Genomic DNA, 22,024 nt, shown 5'->3' with positions numbered 1-22,024 from the left:
CTGTAGGTAGATATCGACTAATAAGTCAGCAGCTGCCCTACCTGCCTATCTTGATACGTTCCACTTTATGGAATTACGGAATTGCGGTACCGCATTGAATAGCCACGATTCATCAGAATGGACACTCATGAATAAGAAGAGACTGCATAACGTGTCACAGTCATCCCGATCTTGGGATAACCTTTAAAGGATTCCCGTATCAAGATACGCATGGGGTATAACGATTTTTCAATGGCAGTACCAATTAGCCTTTTCTAGAGTCCACGAGGAAATGCGGATACCTAAAACAGATAGGATTATAAGAATCAAATACGAACGAGGCAACGAATGCTTCCAATACTAAATTGTTTTTTAGTCGTTTTCTGAATATTCGTATAATTCAACAACAGTCTGGGCAAGAGTGTGCAACGAGAGGCGAACAAAAGTAAAATGCAGTCGGATCGAGGAAAAGCCAAAAAGGAAGAAGAGGAACAGGAGCAGAATGAAGAAAAGGATGGAGTATATAGTCAAAGTCCGAAAGAGTCATGTTGGCCGAGCAACAACAGCACGACCAATCCAAAGGTAGCACAGTAGTTGTATAGTTGTATGTGGGCCACGAGAAAGTTGGTAGTACTTTTTAGTCAGCTCGCCCCCTTTGTACTCGTAATTGGAGGATGCTGAGTTGGGAAGTCTCTTCTGCGCGTCGGCGACTCTTGGTACTTTTTGTACCCAGCTACCCGACGAGTCCTGATAAAAATTTATGGCACGGCCATATTTCTCCCTTTACCCTTTTCAATGCCGCTTCTCGCACCGGCCATCCTTTGGGATACAGACAAAATCCAAAAAGTCAATACCGAACGATTATCCTTCTGCAGTGCTACCACAACACGCACTGCAGCAACGTGAACTATGATCTTCTGAACTAAGGGAAACTTTATTCATTTTTTCACCTTGTTTTCCTCTTTTTTTTTTCAAACTTCATGGACCCTCATGCTTCATCCCTTGCAGAATAGCTCCAAGCAACGAAGATACGTTTTCTACTGCAAGATTCTATTGTTACATACTACGGTAACAACTTCAAGACTATAGTTCGATCTTCGAATACGTTAGAAATGAACCCCCAAGAAAACCATAGGACATACAGCAAACAAGAAACGTTATAGTCAGACATTACAAAGTGATCCGCAAGCATGATTTTAAAAATAATTTCCGACCCGAAAGAAGACCGTCGAAGCCTCAGGGCAGAGGAAAGAAAAAAAAATTACAGGAAATAATTCTTCCTCGCCAAACCCAGACGTGCTCCACTTTCGTCCTGTCCTAGTCGCGTGCGTGTCCTCCGGCAGCGCTGGGACTTCTTTTTACTCTCTTTTCTCTCAATTCGATTTTCTTTCTCCACTCATACACAGACCTCTCGTCCGCGAGAATGCTCTGCCTTACTTTCGAGGTTACTTTCCCCTGTGAAGTTCAATGTCTTATCACAGGTATAAACGCACTGACCACCTCCCAACTTGTGTTCAGCGTCCAATCACTATTATTCTCCAGGAGTAAATGGCTACCCACCTGCACTGCGAGACAGGGTAGAAACTCGTGTGAACCAGAATTACTTAGAGGAATCATGACGAGCTGTCATGTGAAGTGGACTTCAGTACCACGCACTGGTGTAATATACAACCCGTGTATACCAGAAGAATGTAAAAATGCATCTTTACTACTTTTCTTTCCCTACCACAATTCCTAACACGGTTTTCGCGGCTTAAATCATGGCGCCTGCAATTCCGGAAATAATTTCATGGACAAACAATCATTTCGTTCTGTCGACAATCGTTTCCTTACCTCCCACGTTAACGGGAGAGAAATCTCAAATGATTCTTTCTACGCAGTGAACGTGACACCCGTCTCGATCACGTGGCGAGGCACGTAACGTCAGTTTAATAATGACAGATACTGGGCGAGTCTTCGCCCCATAACGTAATGCTACAAGAATGATCCCACAGGAAACTTGACCCTCTGCATATTAATAGTTTATGATAATGGAGAAGCGACTGTCCGATCGATTACACTGTGGAATTCCGATATAGCCACCCAATACCCTATAACCAGAGAACCCCAAGGTTCCCGCTTCCGCTTATGGCCATTAGCTTATTGGTTATTTAACATTTTACTGCACCTGTTTTATAATACAGTCCCATCTACTCTTTCCTTAAACTGCCCCCGTGGAATCGCATCCTGTTGCATCGGACATTCCTACCGATCGCACCCAAGTACAATGCACTTTTATCGGCAATCAGGTTTTCAGGTTCTTCAAGATAGCTTAGGATCTTGCGCAAGACGTTACTTATATTATGGGATCGTCAAGGACATCGATTTACTACGTAATCACGATAAAGTATGCAGATATACACTGCAACGAGTAATGCCAATTGATCCCGCGAAAGATACAAATTGCAATCCCACACAGTCCACGTACTGTTATTTCATTTGTTTCTATATTCAAAGAAGCTGGTTAGCGCACGCGGCGCCGGCTTATGTTAAGTGAGATTTTCCGCTACGCAACAGAGAAATATAACGTGTCTCCCGATTCACGTCAATTCCATAAATAACGTGGTTCCTCGGGACGTGCGTATTTTCGCAGACGTATATACGCGTGCAACGAAGCGTGCTGGCGAAACCGGAAGTCGACTACGATAAGTTCGTACGGAAATATCATGCTGCTATACGAACGTATTTCTTCGACATTCGATGAAGAAGTCGTGGTCATGAAATTTCATCGTGGTGTTTTTTTTCCTCCGTGAAAATTTGCATTTAGCAAATGGAAAATTTATCTCGTGAGAATTTAACCGAGGATTCCGGTAGATATTTACTTTTGGAGTCAACGAACCCCTTTTACCATAAGCTATCCAACGTATTTCTCGCGGTGCATAGAAATTCAATGTGCGTATCTAGGAATTCTGGATATTACAAGATGACCGGGCGCAACTGTCGTGTGATGAGCGTGAACGCCATCACGCATAGAAACGTGACATCCTTTGAGCGTGACGAGCCGTCACGATCTCCCGTGACAGAGAGAAGTGAAATAAAAAGTAAATAACGTAACGCGTACAAGAAAAGTCTTGTGAATTCACAAGAGAAGAGGCTCGTTAGTACGATGATGCAAAATGAAAGCGAAAATGAATAATTTTCAGCAACAAAAGTGCAGAGGCTGGTAAGTGTAAATTTTTCAAAAAAAAAAAAAAAAATCTATGCCTTTTTCAAGCTTCCTCGTCTCAGGTATAAATATAACTTGACGAATGGACCATAATTCTCTAGAACCAGCAATATGGGCGTAGATAGAAATACATGCTCGTTACCGTTACGAAACCCCGAGAGGAAATACATACAGAGAGGTATCTTAATGCAGAGACCACTTTCTTTGGAAGTATTCAGCGAAGTTACTTTCTGAATAACCAAATAAAGCCGGACGCGCAACGGTAACGAGCAAAACCCGGATAAAGAGCCTCAAGTGGAATATACGTAGGCTTAAGTAACAATTTTTTTGTTATTGCGCGACCAAGTTCGACTAATCGATCCAACGATATCGAATTGCGTTAAATTGAATAAAAAAATAAATAAAACAGCGACGCGAATGCCGGCGATGAATGCATAGATAATTTTAGAATAGTTTGTACACAAATAGCATTATAATAACGCATGGCACAGTGTATACCTGTATATGAAAGGAGAGTTCAGCACATGTGGCACTGAAGGCGGGTTCTGATGCAAGAGTAAATGACTGGCATCATTTTTATCAGTCGCCGGGTTTTCATCTTCAAACTTTGATGGACGGCCTAACGGTATATTCTATGCTTCAGCAGACAGATGCATCGTCGACGTATTTGAATGATGAAATTTTTTTAACTCAACAACACCAACACTGATAACAGTAACGATAGCGTTTTTCGAGCAGTCAGACTTTGTGCACGGATGATTTTATCGCGACGAAGTTGTACACCTGGCTAAACAGATTCGTCTACTGAGAACCGTGTAATTATAAGAGGCTCAGACAGTTGAGATCAAGAAATGATTGTCCAGCATATGAAGCTGAACTATAGTGAAAGCATTGCTTGTGTTCTGTGTTCTTCTGCCAAACATATGTATCTGGCTTTCACGTAACTGGTATACTATTTAAATAGCTGTGTACATATACTGATATATCCGTGACTGCTCTTGCGCAATTTTTTATTGCTCGCAGTATTTAGGTAACGACACAAATTTCAATGCGCATTACGAAGTCTCAGTCTTGATTGTCCTCGAGGATTCCACGCGTAATGATCATCTTTTAATTGTCAGTGAAAGTATGCAGTGTAACGTGTAACATTATATTTTAATGACTGACTATATTAATACATGGAGATATTCTCACGAATCGCAACAACACTAATGTCAAGTCGCTCGTACCATTTTGCAGTCTACGTTGTGCAAAGTGACATGCGAGATGAAATTATAACCTGTGGAAAATTATAATCATGCTATAATAAAATGGGAAATTGTGACAGTTTCACCGTTTAAGAGAAACTGCTAAAAGGTCTCGAAGATGGTTTCGATTCCTTTGGGATGAAACTTTCGACACGGAATGATAATTAATCGGCATTAATGCGATACCCTGATAATCATTATAATAGGAGTACTGGCTCTCATTTGTTCAAACATGAGATCAGTTTACGGCTTGCATGCTTTAAATTGCTCTGGCTTATATATGGTGCGCCTGGAACTTGTTTTTTTTTTCCGCTTTGTATTCATCGGTACTTGTGCTAATGGTAATAAGTATGCAGTATATACTTGTACCATTGAATTATGAATTTACATTGAATATTGACTTACCTGACTCTGTCCGACGCGATACGACGCTGGATCGACGTCCACCGTCAGCAGCATATCCTCGACGGCACGACGTTCGTCGGCTACAGGACTACCTGGACGTGTGTTTGTATCGTTCGATAAGAGATTGAAACGCCTTCTGAATTCACCCAGTGGCATACATTTTGGGTAACCAACTTTGTGCAGTCGGACTGCGTCAATGATTTGACTTCCACGGATCTGAAGCCAAAATAAAATTATAGTATTTAACGTCTTGTGCTTAAGGATTGCATAAAAATTTATATGCTCGTTTATTTTTATTTACCTGCGATCGCAAAAGAGGAACGTTAATAATACTGTCTTCACTTTGATTCGACTTTACTGATAGTAGACTCTTGTTATCTGTGCATCCTGCGTTGTGCTGGGGTAGTAGACAGTGTACAAACTTCACCCTAGTTCTTCTTAAGGTCTCCACGAGTCCGTCCTAATATGAATGTCACAAAATTATATATGGACTAATTACAATAAGTTATTGAGTCTTACTCGTGTCAATAGATCGATAGTAAAAATTATGAGTAACAGGAGTAGAAATTCGTATGAGAAAATTAAATGACAAAGCTGAGTAAACATTTTAGGAATGTGAATGATCCGTAATCAGGTCACTGGGATCCAGCACTCTCGAGTGTACCATTCGCGAATGCAGTTGTGAACTGATTTGAAGTTTCACGATAAAGCTACCCTACAACTGATAACATTGAATGATCTTTTGACCCACGTCAATATATTGAAAATAACCTCACCAGACGATTACTGACTCTGGACTGTTACTTACTACTGTGAATTTCACTTGAAGGCAGATATTCTTCCTCTTCACTGCTGTAAACGTTCTGCGAATACTCGAAGCTCTTCTCAATGATTGGGAACCTTCGAGGCCATGAACGGAGCCACTCAAAGCACCAGAAACGCCCGCACCACGCGCACAAACGAATAGTCTGCTGATGTCCTCTCTTAAAACAGAACAAAATGTTTTATTTCATGAACTACAATGATTGTGGATGAAATGGCAATTATAAAAATTTTACCTGGCACTCTCTTGAAGGATGGTAATAGCACTTTTGGCCACGGGATTTTCGCGAGTGGCTTTGAGCCATCCTATCGCAGTATAGAGAACAGGATTTGTTCCTTGAAGATGCTGCAAAACGAACTGATTGTTGCCAGGAGCTTTTCTCAGCAGTATTTGATGATCTGTAATATTCATAATATTGAATAATATGAAGTTGTACAGGAAACATCTATGGTACTGAAAGTTTAAGTATTACCTCGATCCCCATAATGGGAGAATAGTCTATCTAAGAAGGTTTCGTCACTTCCGCCAGGACACACCGATTCCTCGTCAAGAAGCCACAACAGTCCTTTCCGTTCACCCTGTCTACTACTGCTCAGATCACTCTGACTTGTCCTAAGCATTGTTGCACTTTGAGAACCACCCCTGTCCAGAAGCGAGACCAAGGCCTGAGGAGAACCAGCCCCATCCGCATCATAGTCATCGTCATGGTCAATGTCTATACCCTCTTGAGCGTATCTTTAAATTATAAAATTAATTTGCAAAATCATAATGAAGTATCGATACATGTTTAATTTAAAAAAATCTATAAACTCACCTGTCTTTCGGCGCTACCAGAGTGGAATGATGAAAAAGAAGCTGAAGCCGTTCCTGTAAATAATTATGACAGAGATCCTCGAAGGAGGCACCAGTCTGTCTACCACAGGATGCAGGATTCTGAAATCCTGGTACATCGCACAGCAATAGGGAGGATACGGTATGCACCGAGGATGAAATGGATCTAATGAATAAAGAGAAAAGATTCTCGTTAGCTTATTCTCATATGAAAACACCATAACTTTTTTAAACAAAAAAAAAAACAAATTTTCTAATCTTACTTATTAATCAGAGCAGCAACACAATGGAAGACTTCAAAATAAAGACCAACGAGTAGTCCTTCCAACGCATCAATTCCTGTAACGTCCTTACTTTGTTCAGTAGGACTAGGAGTTCGTAAAGCAGGTCTCGGTGTATTCGGGGTACCTCCTCCACCATTGCAAGAGAAAACAGCCCTGCTAAGTTCCTCGACAGAAGTGCCAAATAGGGTAGCAGCCCTCTCGGCACATTCAACCCTTGCAAACTGCCATCTGCTTTGTGAACTGGTGCCAGCTTTGACTGCACCAGCGCAGCTCAGATGATAAATACCAGCCAGCACGAGCCAAATGACTTTTTCATCAGCCTCAGAAACACCAAGGATCTTAAAGGCAGCTACGATCCTATTAAATTCAACCATAGCTCTTTGCTTGTCCTCGTGCTTTTGTAAAGGTGTTATGAAAGGATTATTTTCGGCGACTAAATTAGTCAGATGCAATTCCTTTCTCAGTGCACCTTCTGCGCCGGCCAACAATCTGTAGACAGCATGAAAGGTCGGATCGCCATTCGATCTTCGTCCGATTCTTGATTTTTCCAGTAACAAGACCTTCAACAATAAACAAGGCAGGACGTTAGTTGAATAACGAATATTTGTGTTGGCACGAATCCAGAATTAGTTAGAATAGCGTTACCTGTAATGACGCTGATGCTATCTGACCAGACTGATCAAAGTCTAGGCTGAATAATTGAGTGAATCTGGTTGCATTCGAATTCATGTGAGTTCTGCTGTTGCCAAAAGCTTCCAGGACCGTGAATAAAGCGTTGAGTTTTTCAATAGTCAGGATCTGTCAATAAATTCATCATATAAATATATAATTATTATATCATACATTAAAGCATTGTTCCGTAACACAAGCTGCATTAGAAAATATCAAACCTTGTTCACAGTGCCAGCAGCAAGTACAAGATAATGTAGAGCGTGTTTGAAATTAGTAGTTTTACCAGCACCGCTACGACCAAGAAACACCAGAGAATGATCTCTACGTGTTGCCAGCATCCCTCTATAAGCTGATTGAGCCATAGCATAAATATGCGGTGGCATATCCTCACTTTTGCATCCCTTGAACATGTGTACAACCTGAAAAACAATGAATCACGTCGCGAATAAGTTATTTAATTTACATACAATAAATATACTTAAGTAAAACGCATATTTTTTTTACCTTTTCAGAATATATTGCTAAAGGTGCGACAGGGTTGATGACTACCATACTCTCCCCAGCATAAGTATGAATAAGATTAGAGGCGTATCTTTGTCTCAGTGTGTGAAGAACCGAAGATTCATTGAGAAATCGTAATTGCGAGAGTTCCTCAGCCTTGTCGAATTGCGGTGGATTTGCCTGTGTGAACAAACCATAAAGTTATGATTGTTCAGTCCGAAAGACTAATGGTTAAATTACAAACTGAGTTATTCTCCGTTCTTATTTGTTAAATTGAAAAAAAAAGCTGTACCACTTTAATCCAGTAAACGTAATCCATTAAATAATATTAAAAAATAAAACTTTGTTTAAAACTGCCAACAAGACAACAACTGTCGTCCATATACAAAAACGACTGTACTACACGAAAAATACGTTTACAAGTAAGCGACGAAGGGTAACAACAGTCACTGATATTATCAAAAGCCAGTACCTAACCAAACGACATGTACACAGAAGAGTCATCATTTCTCGAAGTTCATACCAACGGTACTTTAAAGTGTGAATTAGTAACGGCTACGTAATTAATCGGCTTATCGGATTCGTCAGAGCGCTCCGGTACAGTACCTTTTCGACGTCTTCCTCGTCGACCAGTAATTCCTCGCCAGAGGGTATCAATCGTACGCGTAATTTTCCCGTATCCGGATCCGCAGAGCCGCACCGTGTCGCGGCCGTAAATCCTCCTCTGTGAATTAGCCAAATCCTTTCCGAAGCCAGCCATGCCTGTTCCTGTGCCAAATGTTCCTCAGAGCGCGCCTGCAAGTACAAAAACAAATAAAAAAATTAACAAAATACTCAACGAATTCAGTATCGGCAACCTAACCTAGCTTAAAAACGAATAAAAAAAAACCTTCAATACAAAAAATATCACCACCTCGCGTACGTTCCTCCACTTAGCTTCGCATGGTGAAGTTTTGTGAACACCTCGAACGCGCTTCACCACGTCTAACATATAGAGAACCAAATAGAGTACTATGGCGGTATGAGCAAGAAACATAGTTCACGCTTTGAACAATCGACACGTTATGTTGAACAGTCGTACAATACAAAGCATGTTGAACCCGAGAAAGACAGTTAGGTGAAGTAGGTGGGTTTATGCGATGCCACAAGATCTACGCACTATGGGTATTAATTTGGTAGCAGGAGCTTCTGGAATTCCTGCGGTGCCTCCTTGCTCGCGTTCGATTGCGCAAGCATGGTCGGTAACATAGATACAGAGGGTGGTATATAGGTTATGTCGTATAACTTTTATTTCTTCTATCAAAAGCGACAGGGGCACGCACAGTAGAATGCAAGGCATTCACGCTTACTATGTAATCATCTGATTAACGTTAATTGCACCAAGTCCAGATGCCGTTGGAAATGTAACACCCTGTAGAAATACACGCAGTGTCTATGCATCCAATGAATGAGGCTGTCTGTGCACTTGAGAGACGGAGAGTGAATCCATCGGAAGATTGCACCATCGAAAGATGCAGAGCCAGGGCCACTTGACCCCGCGTGAACTTTGCAAATACCTCTATATACCGTGGTTCGCATTTACCAAGAAGTCTTTATTTAACCTGGACAGATTTTTCATGGACGCGAGAAGAAATCGACAAGTATTATCTTTTATTTTCATCCTTTCTTTTTTACTATGTGAATTCAAGCGGCTCCTCGGAACCGGTCTTACGCGAGGAATCTTCGGCGTCCTGTTCTGTTCCTGAGTGCGTTGGCAGGATCATAAATATAAGCGTAACGCTGGGACCACTGGTATCTCTTTTTTATTTTTTCAATGTATTTTCATCAAAACTTTTAAGAACCCACCATTAGCCTCACCATGTGAACGTAACGAGTGCGTTCAGTGGGTTGAGTACAGAAAACGTAAGGATCGAGATTGTATTTTACGAATTTTATTATCATCTCGTTACTCCGGCATTCTCGTACATTATGAATTTAATTGTCGACAATTGTCAAGTAAAGTGGCGAATGCGTTAAAGTTTTAACAGGGAACCAGCCTTCTTCGAGCTTTACGTATTTTAATGTGTTTAATGACGCTCGTATCAGGACGCATGAGCGAATGCTGCGCATACTGCGTACGTTACGAATTTAATAGTACAAGTGTGCAACGAGTACCGTTATACGTAATCGTACTTCTTACTGGTCGATCCATGAAAAGTAACGAGAAATTACGTCCAATTAGAGAGAGTGGAGGTAACAGCGTCATGAGCTTCTTCAATTTTTCCGAATTACCGTTACAATCGCGTGAACTCCACCCGAGGGGAGTTTACGTAGAATTTTAGAATTTTTTACCATGAAACACGCAAGTTTTACACGTTGGAAGAAAAACAAAAGTTTCTCTATGATGCATCACGGAAGTAAAGATCCCAGGACAATTGAATTATATATCACGTGGCTCTTATTAGGATTCTTCGTGACCCCTTTGGGACACTGCACTTAGTAATAGAAGTACTTTGGGTTGTGGGTCAGGGGTCGGATGACGCAGTTGAGATTTATCGACCGTTATAACCAAGTCGTTAACAGCCGCGTTGAAAGTTTGAACAGCGGTAACAGATTTACCAGGATGCAAATTAATTAAGCGAAATTGTGCAATTTCATTTTTTTTTTTCATACGTAATTCGCGATTTCATTTTTATTAATAAAAAAATGCAAACTCTCCCGAGTAATAATATATTACGTGCAATTCGATCGGTGCTGATGTGAAAACCCGTTTATGGCCAATTTACAGGATTGAACTGAATTTTTATGTGCTATTCGTTGGATGCATGGACGACTACCACGCCTCTCGTGGGAACAGATCCGTGTGATTATTGGCGTGACGCTTCGCGTCCTCTACGAAATATCGATTATCGTGTAAATTTTCACAAAAACAAAAACCCCCACGACTACCTCTTCTTGCAGTGTATGCCGGGGGAAGAAAGAAAATTTCTTTTTAAAAATCGCACCAGAAGGCCACGGATACAAAGGGCCGATACCAAGAAGAAGAACAAGAAGAGGGGGAGACACGGCTGAGAAGTGATCAGCCTTGGGTGGCTTACCTGACTTTTTCGGCGCCATATATGGCCCATTAATGGACGCCACAATTCATTCGAGATTTAATTGCCAAGACGCCGGATGATTTACAACAAGCCGCTACTACGATTCGCGATCTAAATCCAAACGGTCCACCCTGTATATCACTGTGACTAGAACAAACCTACACCTTAGGTATACGCTTGCAACACAAAGTTGGCTCAATAAAAAAAAATTAAAACTTTATTGCCGTGTTATGCTAATCGCGTTACGTAGCGCCATAGGGCTCATTTGAGTTCGTTATGCCTGCTATGCCTCGATAAATTGACTTGAGATACCATAGTGATTTTGCTAAACGTTAAATGCTACTTTGTAGAAAATTAAACCGAAGCAATATAAAGTAAGTTAGTATAGCTTAGGACTGAGTATGCTGTTGCCAAATAAATTACACCCACAAGCACTATCAGTTATTATAAGGCACTCGCGATAAATAAATTGCACGCTGGGTACGTATGGGTATAAAAATAAGTGTATATAAATATACATATTTTTTTGGAAAATCATTCTGAGTCAATATTGACTGATACGGTAACCAACAATAATAACAATATTGACGAGGAAACATGTAGTAACAATTAAATCTTATTTTGGAAAAATTATTCAATAACGCACTAGTTCAAATCATTAATGAGACACGCTGTACAATTACCGGTCCAGATATTGAATTTCATGACTCTGATTGCTCCGAAGGAACTTCCCTACTGTGATTGACAGTAACAGCTGTATAATGGGTGAATCGTTAGGTTAGTAGTGCGCAATAACAAATTGAACAAACGACTATCGAATGTTATATTCTTTATGGCAGCTGTTTTGTGCCGCTACCATGTTCATCGGACGATTTAAAATGATTTGGGTTCAGATGAACCCGAATGACAGCCATTATGCATATACAAATATAATAGATTGTTAACGACTAGAAGGATACAGTAACACAAGGACCAGCTACCATTTTAGGTATAGCCGTTTAGTATACAGCGTCTAGTAATTCAATTTAAATTTCATTACCTCTCGCACGGTCCGTGTGTCTTTAACGTAATCGACTCTCGCGATGATTTCAATGATAGATTCGGCCGAATGACAGATGCAATTTTGAACGAGGCTCCGATGGATATTGTATCGGGCTACTGATTATTTAATGTAAATTATATTCAGGTTCATTAGCTGCGTCTGTCATAATGATTTTAATGATGTCAATTATGCGTACGCGATTGGATATGGTTTTCAACGTATTTTTCTAGAATTATATCAAGACTCGATAAATTGTGAAATTAACTTCTTTTTTTTCTCTCATTTCACGTCATTAGTCGTAACGGTTACTTCGTTCTACGGCGATCGAACGTGTCTCCTAAAACGATTAAAAATATAACTCTCAGATCGCGCCATAAATAACGTTTCACGTGCGTTGCCAAGAGAGATGAGTGTGACGTAAGAGGGACAATTTGGTAAGCGTTTCTGTTTTGGCAGCCTTGGGGCAAACTACCGTATTTGGAGCTATTGGGTCATCGTGTGAACCGCCCCTGTAATTGTACTGCCCTGTGTGTACCCTACCTATAGTAAGTAGTTTTTCAGGTACTGCGCATGCGCGATATTCGAAGAGACGCACCACCGACTGAAGCTAGGCTCTGTCCACATAATTTCCGTGATAGAGCCAACTAAAAAAAAAAAAAAAAAAAAAATATGCACACAGAGAATTCGTAACCAATCTTCAACCAGAAATAATTAATCTCGAATTATTAAAATTCTTAAGAATTTTTTCAGGGTACAGAAACACTATTTTTCTTCCTGGATAATTATTCTTCAGCGTTTACAAGGAGATAATGTCAGACGGTATTATCTTGTTTATGCAGCGGTGCAGTATGGGTAATTTCATAACGTACAGTACGCAATGGGCGATCACTTCGACTTAGAATGAACCTTGAGCGTTATCGAAGGAATTCATCCTACACGCTTACGAGCACCCACTTTGTGAGTTTCCAATGTAGCAGGGACATTAACGACATTAAACTGCCAATCGGTAAATGCCGAGCGATACCAGCATCCTTTGAAATTTTGATTCCAATCGCAGGTAAAAAAAAAAACCAGCGCGATTAATCTTAGCGACGAATCATCATCGACTCAAGGCGATTTCCACGAATGTATATAACCTACAATGCTTCTACATTCTGCACGGGAAAAGTACGACGGGCGGTCGGGCGACTGAAAGGAATCTAGGCCGACGTGAATTTCATTTGATTCATCGCCATATTTGTATAAGGACCTCTCGATTACGAAATTACTCAGCGCGATAATAAGGGACCCATTCTCATACGTTTTTCTCTCGCTTTGACCTTCGTTATTAGAAATCTACTTCGTTACAGTATATCCATGGCAATCTCAATAGGAATAATTAATAATTCAATTAGGATCATTGATCGGCATTTTTTCGCGTCTGTAAGTCTTTTGAAAAGGACGATTTAAAGTGACTGCGTAGTATGAGGTCACGTGACCGTCTTGTCTTATACCTTATGAAAATATGATAATCCCGCGCCGCGGGCGTATCCAGATACGCTGAATGTTTCTTGGGAAGAAGAGAAGAATAAGAGAAGATTGAAATAAAAGAAACAGGCTAGGCCGTCTCTTGAATGGAATAAATTAAGGAGCTACGTGTCTTGCCAGTCGTGTAAGAAAGGACTCTCTTGGCGAATACATGTCCGAGATACGTGAATAATACATGCTCCCAGCTGTGAATGCATAAACGTATGTAATCCCAGCAAGAAATCAGGCCCCTATGACTAGCTGGTGTCAGGACATTACGGAAAGAACCTGAACTAGGAAGTGCGTTTATGGTATCTCGTTGTTTTTCTTGTATCTATTACATTTCTAATGTCGGATAAAACTTGTCATCGACAAAGGGAAAATTCTTCTGGAACGTTCTACTAAATAATAATTGATACCTGAACGTATATGTTGCTATAAAACGAACCTAACAGTACCAAGGCACATACTTCTCTGAGATCTGAATAATAATTGTCACCGATAAGGTGATAACTGCTAATTTTTATGCATAAAATAATATTCGTGTATATTTGTATATCTGTATCACGTGACAACGAAGATCATTCAATGAATTGGGATTTATTTTAATTTACCGTTGACAGTAAAGGTGCGTTCATAATTGGCTGGGACAAGAATCCGATACCAACCGGACCTTCGTATATAATGTCGTGAACGGAGAATGTTTATTGCATCGAGAGATTAAATCCATTTCGTGAAATGGCACGAGAAGTGCTGTGCGGCATCTTCTTGGGATTATTTAATTAAATTGGGAAAAAAAAAATAAAAGCATAAAATTCAAGAAGACACGTCTTGAGGAATACGTTGTCGAGCCGGAACGTCAACGTCACATTCAAGGGACTCTTTCACGTATTAATCCGTAAGGAGATGGCACCTCAAAGACACATCTGATCTCCCGGTCCCAACTAACTTTAATGCATACCTTAAATTCTCTGAAGACGAATAAAGATCTACGTTCATATATTTCTGACGTATTTCAAACCAGTTTCGTTAATGTGGAATTCTAACGGGTGGCGCCTAGCTAATGTACATTTAAATAGGCACCAGGTATTTCCTACCTCGTCGATTATCACGAGGCTCATTCGTTTTTAGCTACTCACAATCACAGCTAGTGCGCAATGCTCGATGACTTACCTGTAACAAAAATTTAAAAAATCATCAATGCACCGTGTGTCTATCTCATAAAAGTGCATTATAACGATTAAACGACAAATGATTGAATGATTATTCTCCAAGTGCCAAGGCATTAATGATATATGAATAAAAGAGTATATATGCTAATGTGCTGAATTGATAAAAGTTACTTTGAGGACGCCAGAAGGTCGCCAGTAGTAATTCGATTCCCCGCTACGTCGCATTTGCAATAATTAAAAACTACCGTCCGCCAATGATTAATAAACGCCGGTTAATCTCAATTGACTCCAATGATTTCTAATCAATGATAGCGACTCAATTCGCACCTTAACGGGTAACGGCGCCTTGTTCTCCAACAGGACATCCAGGTACTTCATATATGCTGGTTCGCGACGATGATTCTTCGCCCTGATAAATTTTCTCGCCTGAGCAAGCTCAAGGAGCTCTTCCCACTCGACGACGTCGTGAAGGGCTTTGCCGGCCGGACCACTGCGGGTCCTCTTGACGATCTTCCTAAAAGTCGGACAGGTCTTCCTGGGCAGGGTGTTCCTCCTGGTGACGGCCGAGGACAATCTGCCCTCGCCTTTACGCTGCTCGACCTCAGCCGTGATTCTGTGCCACTTCCGTTCCTTAGGGTTTTTAATGACGCTGCTATCGTCCCATCCGTCTTCCATTTTTTTATATTTATCATCGGCCAATCCACCTCGAAGACTATCAGCCCAGTTCTCCCTCTTGGCTAGTCTCCTAGCCATGTCCTCGCCAGATGATGATCTCCTGCTGACCTTCCTTCCATCGCGCAGTGACGCCTCCTGCTGTTTTCCAGCATCCGGTAGTCTGGGCTTCCCATTGATGCCATTCAGCACCCTGTCGATCTTCCTGATCATGTTACTGGCACGATCCTGAAGATCGACACCGTGCTCCGACGAGTTCATACTATCGGAATCGCTGTACTCCCAGGAGCTCACGCTGCTCCTAGACAGTTTATTGTCCTGTTCATTGTTACTGTTCACGGAACGAGTCCTCTTGCTTTGGGAGAGTCCTCTCGAGTTACCGGATGATCTTGACGTGTCCCGCGGAGACTCCTTGGCTATCCCACTGGCGTGTGCCTTGCCGCGACAAGCCTTATGATGGTGAGCACCGTTCACGTTGCTAGCCGGCATTTTCTAATGATTTTTCTCATACGAGATACAAGATAATATCATGCCCAGGCGATATCTCAGACCGGGTTATGTCCAACGTCAAGATTAAACTATGTACGGATTAATTCGCGGTCCAGTTATCTCGCGGTATGCGTCCCTTGAGCGATCATCAGCACAGATGGAGAGTCAAGAAGGGAAAACAGCCAGGAGATCGTACACTGATTCAAATTTTCGGACGACCCCAAGGTCCAATGATCCAATCACGACTACCGGATGCTGTGGAAGGATCCGCGGAGCCGATGATTAAGATTCTGAATATTCCGAGAACAGGCCAAGTGATATCCCACGATGACCGCAGACTCGTTGCGTAAATCGTCAGAATCAGGTTCCTTAGAGGGATTCGCGAGATGTCTTAACAGAGTCGTTCTCCTCCGACTGGATGCTGGATGGACCAATCGACTTCGACGTGATTGACGATGACATCTCGTTCACTTCTCACAGCTCGGACTTGGCTCCGGATCAGTAAAGTTGCTCGTGTCGCGAGGCAGGTCGCAGGTCGTTCAAGATCCGACTGGCTCCAAAGAGAGACTGGCATCTACGCCAAGAGCGAGGCGTGTGCCCACACGAGGCTCTTATCCCTCCTGTCTCACTAGCTGCCTTACACACTGCCTTATTGCCTGCCTACTTCTTCGGTAGTCGGCCACTAGGTACCCTCAAGTCACACTCTCATCTGTGCTCTGAGGCGATTCGTATTAGAAATATAATAGATACACAAAAAATTACAAAACAGCATCCGTGTGCGAAGTGATCTCGTGGGTGAACGGATGCACGATCGGTTCTTGCCCTACGGTATCCAGCATCCGTCCGGAAGAGATTTAAAGATGGAGACTGTTTTTCTTTGGTGACTGCTTTTTTTTTTTTTAAGAGAAGACAGTCCTTCCTAACGATTCCTATACCCGAATTAGAACAGGAGAAATATTGCGAGAGACCTATACGTTTGTCCTTTGCTTTTAAGCTCCCTTTACAGCTATCTCATCTCCTGCTGCACGAGAAAGCCGCACGCACAAACGAAATTACCTTCGGAGTGCTTTTATCCAGGAAGCTGAACACGCTCTCTTTCGGCTTCTATTCTCGGCAACCTATGGTTAATGCACACGTACGCGCAGTGCGCACGAAGACAGCGTACAACGTGTTTCTACCTACGCGATACCCGCTTGGCACGAGCCATTGTTTCCCTGAAATAAAAAAAAAGAACGCCCAATCCTGTTCCAAATCGTTTCGAATATCCTGCTTCGATATCTTCTGGCGATACAGAAGGTAAATGAAAAATTTTAAGATACGATACTACTGAGATCATAGACGATTTTAAAGTCATATTGCTTGTCGCTGTAGACCAATCAGCTGAAACGGTATGTCGTATTGTGAATGCACCTTTATCGCAGCAGGCACACTGTCGCGAGCTCGGGCGCACGCCATGCTATTTTAAGAACCCGTAGGATTATATTCCGGTAAAGTAAGTTAACCATAGCGTGCATTTTAAGTACACTGACGCCTGCGTCAAACGCATGAGAACGCGGCACAAGCTTAATGGATATATATATATATATATATATATATATATATATATATATATATATATATATATATATATATATATATATATATATATATATATATATATATATATATATATATAAAAGTCCCATGGATTTCATATGAAAGCTGATCCTTTAGTCGTATTATTATTATTATACTTTTTTTCTTACATGGCGCCTGTATGTATATTCAGACACAGGTGTGACCAAGGCATACGTATGCGCGTTTCCAACGCAACTATGATAATCGGCGTTTTAACGTTAGGGGCGTTACAGTGTTTCCTCGCGAGAAGCCGTCCGCAGTTGCATTGTGCAACGAGCCCATTGTTAGACACGCACATTGGGCTATACGTGGCGACAAAGGAAACGCAACGGTAGAATAACGACGTCGAGTGGGTGTCATTACGCCATAAAGAAGTCATTATTTAGGATGAATTTCCATTGACGCGTTAAACGAGTACCATGCCTAGAATTGCATTAGGAGTCGCGAAAATTGCAGTTTGAACGCGCGTTCGATAAGTACGCAAGTACCTATTAGCTGGAATATGCTGTTATATCCGAGCCCGCTCAAAGTCCAACATGAAAATTGCCTTAAGGATTCCGCGTAAGCGTGATACGCATATCGCGCGAATCTATAGGTGCAAAAGGTACGTATGCATGAAAAAGATATAAGATTAGCGTCAAACTAAAAAAAAAAGAAAAATAAAAAAAAAAGATTTTATCTCCTCTCTATAAAAAAGTCTCGGACGAGACTCAACGTTATAAGCCGATTCACTCGCAACGGAGTTCCTTCGAGATGATTGCGATACCATCTACAGGTTGTTCCAATTTGCATAGGTAGCTTTTCGTGGAAGCGTCAAGGATTACCTTATATCCTCCGAGCCCTTTTATTTTGCCTAGTAAAATATTTCTCCATTTTCTTTTTTTCATCGCCCACACGTGCCACTCTTCCCAACGACACGTGTGCTCCACAATCACTCTGTGGGTCTTAATGCTGACGTCTGATTAGCTTGCGAAAGCGACCGGAAACGGTGCACTTTTCGTTAGAGCAGATGGCCCCCCCCCCTCATGGCCCATTAAAAAAGAAAAAGTATAAGGTTGCGTATCTTTGAAAGAGACCAAAAAATAAAGGAGATATTCAAGCGTGTGGGTGATCACGAAACGACAGGGGACCGTATATACAGGAAATAAATGAGTAGGGCAAAAATCGTCTGCACGTGCGAATAAGACATTTCGTTCGCATTCGAACGAGTCGAGATAACACGCGTCGTACAGACACGACAAAAAGTGATCGACCCAGGTAAAAAAAATTTTAATTACAGGACGGACCAATATTTTCACACGATCCATATAAGATCCCACGGATCTAGATAGCACCGTGCTACACTTAAAAAAAAATAATAATAAAAAAAATTTAATAAAGAACAAAAGCCCAAGAGAAGGTGTAATGGCAGTAGATACCCAAGGCAGTCGCCCACGTGTTTTTACAACATAAGAGAATCCATAAAGCGACATAGACAAGCCCGCGCTAGGACACTCGGGCTGGCCAGCATTACCAGCAGTCGCACCATTTATCTTGCCACAGCGTCAACGTGCGTCTTTATGCAGCGACCGCGTCCCACGTGCCGAAACAGTCATGGATTCAGGTTGAGCCGACGCCAACTCGCGTTACACGTCGCGACGCCTTTCCACGTCGAAGCAACGACTCCTGGACGAGCCCCAAGAAAATCACAACGGGTTAACGTCAGTCCCTTTTTCGATACTCGACAACCGCGATCCGCCATCTTTTCAATGACTCTACGGAGATTCGCGAGCAATTTACTATCACGTTACCGGCAAACCTTTGGCAAACGCGTCCACCCGGCCTGCTGTACACTGAACTACAGTGAACTAACCGTAAACCCATAAAGTCCAAAGGTATTTATATCGCGCGTTACCACGATTTCCCTTTACGATCATCTTCTCTGACAAACGCCATGTGGTTTTATGGTGAAACCGTACGGAGACTGTAGTAACAAAAAAAAAAGTATAAGCAGGCTTCTTTTTTATTAGCCTCATTTATTTTTATTCATACGCTGTCACCGAGGCGTACGGGAGCACGCGAAAGGATTCCGCCGTAACACTGTATACATTCTGTGGCAGCCCTTTGGGGTCCTCGCGAAATAATTATTCATAACCTGCGCCATATGGCCAACGACCTTGCGCCGCGAGAGTCGTGTGGGTAACCAATATGTGAACCGAGTCTGAGTCACATAATTTTACTTTTGTGTCTGCCTATAGGTCACGGCTCGATCCGATTTCTTTTTTTTTTTTTTCCCTCTACGAAAGCTGCTCTAGCGCTAACCGTAACCCACTCGTACAGGCCGTTACAAAGGAGGGACCTTTCCCCGGCTAGTTAGCATTGTCGTTCGCCTTCGACGAGCCATCCGTGTTTCTATAATAATGACATATGCTTTCTGTCGCCATGAAAGATCTACCTGTAACGCGACAGTCGCATTGCTATTGTCTCTTAGGAGTATATGAAATTGACAAAGAAAATTTTTCTATACTCCAACTTCAAAGTACCGGTGTGAACGTAACCTAAGCATATGTACAAGTCGAATTGAATATTGGTCGGTGGACGATAATGTCTGACTCATACGAGGGGGTAGACCGAACTGTAGGACCGGACTGACTGGTACAGTGTATACTACCAACTGGATATATATATCATGTATTCGACTCGTATGCACCAGCATGCAATAAGCATGGCTAAGTAAAATTTCCGATGTAGTCGCAACGGTAGCAAGGAGAGTACAGTAAAGGATGACAGAGAGCGGCATAAGAGAGAGAGAAGAAGTTAATATAGGCAGTCAGACAGCGGGTCAGCCGAGACTGCGGTTACAGCTAGGTGTAAATAGATATGTACGTACGTCCCGTAAACGGTACGGAGGAAGGAAAGGATACACAGAGATGTGCTGGAGAAATGTTGGAGCCTGTAAACACGTGTTTGCGTTAGCACGTAAGTGACTGGTAATGGACATATATATATATGGTGAGGTGGTTAGAGATGCGAGTTGCACCAGTTTCATTGGGTGCTGGGCTGACTGTGAGGATACTAGGATCCCTGGAGATATCATATGGAGTGCGTTAGAGATAGGTGTATACGTTAAACGTACGTGGAGGATTGTAGTGGCACGATGAGAAGTAGCCAAGAGAGTAAGAAGCACGCTGCAACGCTGGATGAGTTGCTATCGTGTGGGCGTGGGCGATGCAAGAACCTTTTTTTCGAAATTTCGTATTTATAGAAAGTCGATAGTCTGACGTCATTTCAGTTCGTGCCCTTCTGCGGGCATTACACGATTTTACTTCGCAATCCGATCTCTTCTCGTTTTCTTTTGTTGGTATAATTGAAAAAAAAAAAAAGAAAAAAAGACGTTTCAGGGATCCATCGTAATTTTTCAAGCTTCGAACGTCCTGTCGTCCTTCGTGAGACTTAGTTATATTATGTGCGAATAAATTTAGGCTCCAATGCTGTTAGCAGAGATAAAACGCGTAATTATTTGCATTTGCTCGATTTGCGTATGATATCTAAACGACCATAAACGCGATCAGGTTACAGTAAGAGGATCCGTTTATCGAGATTTTATGACGAGTCGTAGAGACTCCATCGTGAGGATTTTTAGTTAGCAGTAATATCGAAGGGTAGTTGGGTAGCGACGTACCAATGTGAAAACTAACGACGACCATGAGAATCGGCGAAGGGGCAACTCGTAAAAATTGAAATACCCGCCGGCCAAAAAAGGCAAACAGCCTGCGCGCCGTTGTCGTCGGCTGCCGTCGTTGGGAAAAGTGTAGTCGCTGCGGGAGATGCGGCGGAGAGACAAAGAGAAATAAAAATATATAAAGCGCAAAAGCCAGGGATCGAGTTAACGGAGTGGAATTGAATCGACGAATAAATATTAAAATAGCAGCGACCAAAGAAGGCAGCAAGGCATATTGCGTCGTCGCATATAGGAAGCTTATATACGCACGTGTGCAACGATATTTTTCTATTTAGCGAAACTCACGACTGCGGAAGAGATTTACACTGGAGCAATACGAATGAGAAATAGGAGTAAAAATACTTGAGGCGCCGATTTCCACCTTTCAATGGGCATGGAGACAATGAATTTACAGTTGGAGCTCGAGCTATCTTGACCGCAGCTTGAAAAAGAAACAGATGCAGAAAATAAGTACCAATGCAATTTCCAAAAATACCATTGGCATTCAGAAGTGCATACAAGGAATCCCCGTAATTGGAAGACTGTCGTGTTTCTTATACAGATAGTTATGGATATACTGATCAACGCCAGATTGCGCCAGTCTACGCTGGTTAATGCAAAAAACATGAGAAATCTACTGTACCGACACTTTCACATACAAAAGATGTCGCCACTACATAATAACAAAATACCGCGAATCAGCTTGTATCGTCCGTCGGTACAGCAGAATTCTACATTGCCGGTTCCATTGACTTTACAATCCTTGTATTTTCAACGAGAGTGCGGCGGGAATTACACATAA

The 22,024-nt window shown here is 41.9% G+C and overlaps 1 protein-coding gene across 3 annotated transcripts in view; it reads right to left on the bottom strand.

Moving 5' to 3' along the window:
* Nucleotides 1-22,024, bottom strand: part of LOC107266856 (unconventional myosin-XVIIIa) — a 52,365-nt gene that overhangs the window by 18,126 nt on the left and 12,215 nt on the right. For 2 of the 3 annotated variants that reach the window (XM_015737802.2, XM_025084001.1), the window contains 11 exons: nt 8,554-8,742; nt 7,951-8,127; nt 7,665-7,865; nt 7,420-7,572; nt 6,754-7,334; nt 6,474-6,656; nt 6,132-6,394; nt 5,895-6,057; nt 5,645-5,819; nt 5,138-5,296; nt 4,837-5,052 (listed from right to left, as the gene is read on the bottom strand). In XM_015737802.2, the coding sequence (XP_015593288.1) occupies nt 4,837-5,052; nt 5,138-5,296; nt 5,645-5,819; nt 5,895-6,057; nt 6,132-6,394; nt 6,474-6,656; nt 6,754-7,334; nt 7,420-7,572; nt 7,665-7,865; nt 7,951-8,127; nt 8,554-8,742 (2,460 nt within the window). Of the gene's footprint in view, nt 1-4,836; nt 5,053-5,137; nt 5,297-5,644; nt 5,820-5,894; nt 6,058-6,131; nt 6,395-6,473; nt 6,657-6,753; nt 7,335-7,419; nt 7,573-7,664; nt 7,866-7,950; nt 8,128-8,553; nt 8,743-15,071; nt 16,490-22,024 lie in introns of those variants that run through there. The other variant, XM_015737803.2, reaches the window with a different exon arrangement.

Source organism: Cephus cinctus, unplaced genomic scaffold, assembly GCF_000341935.2.
Source record: "Cephus cinctus unplaced genomic scaffold, Ccin1 Ccin1_scaffold0330, whole genome shotgun sequence".
NCBI classification, from domain to species: Eukaryota; Metazoa; Arthropoda; class Insecta; order Hymenoptera; family Cephidae; genus Cephus; species Cephus cinctus.
The sequence above is the reverse complement of the archived record's forward strand: the minus strand, read 5'-3'. Positions and strand labels throughout refer to the sequence as shown.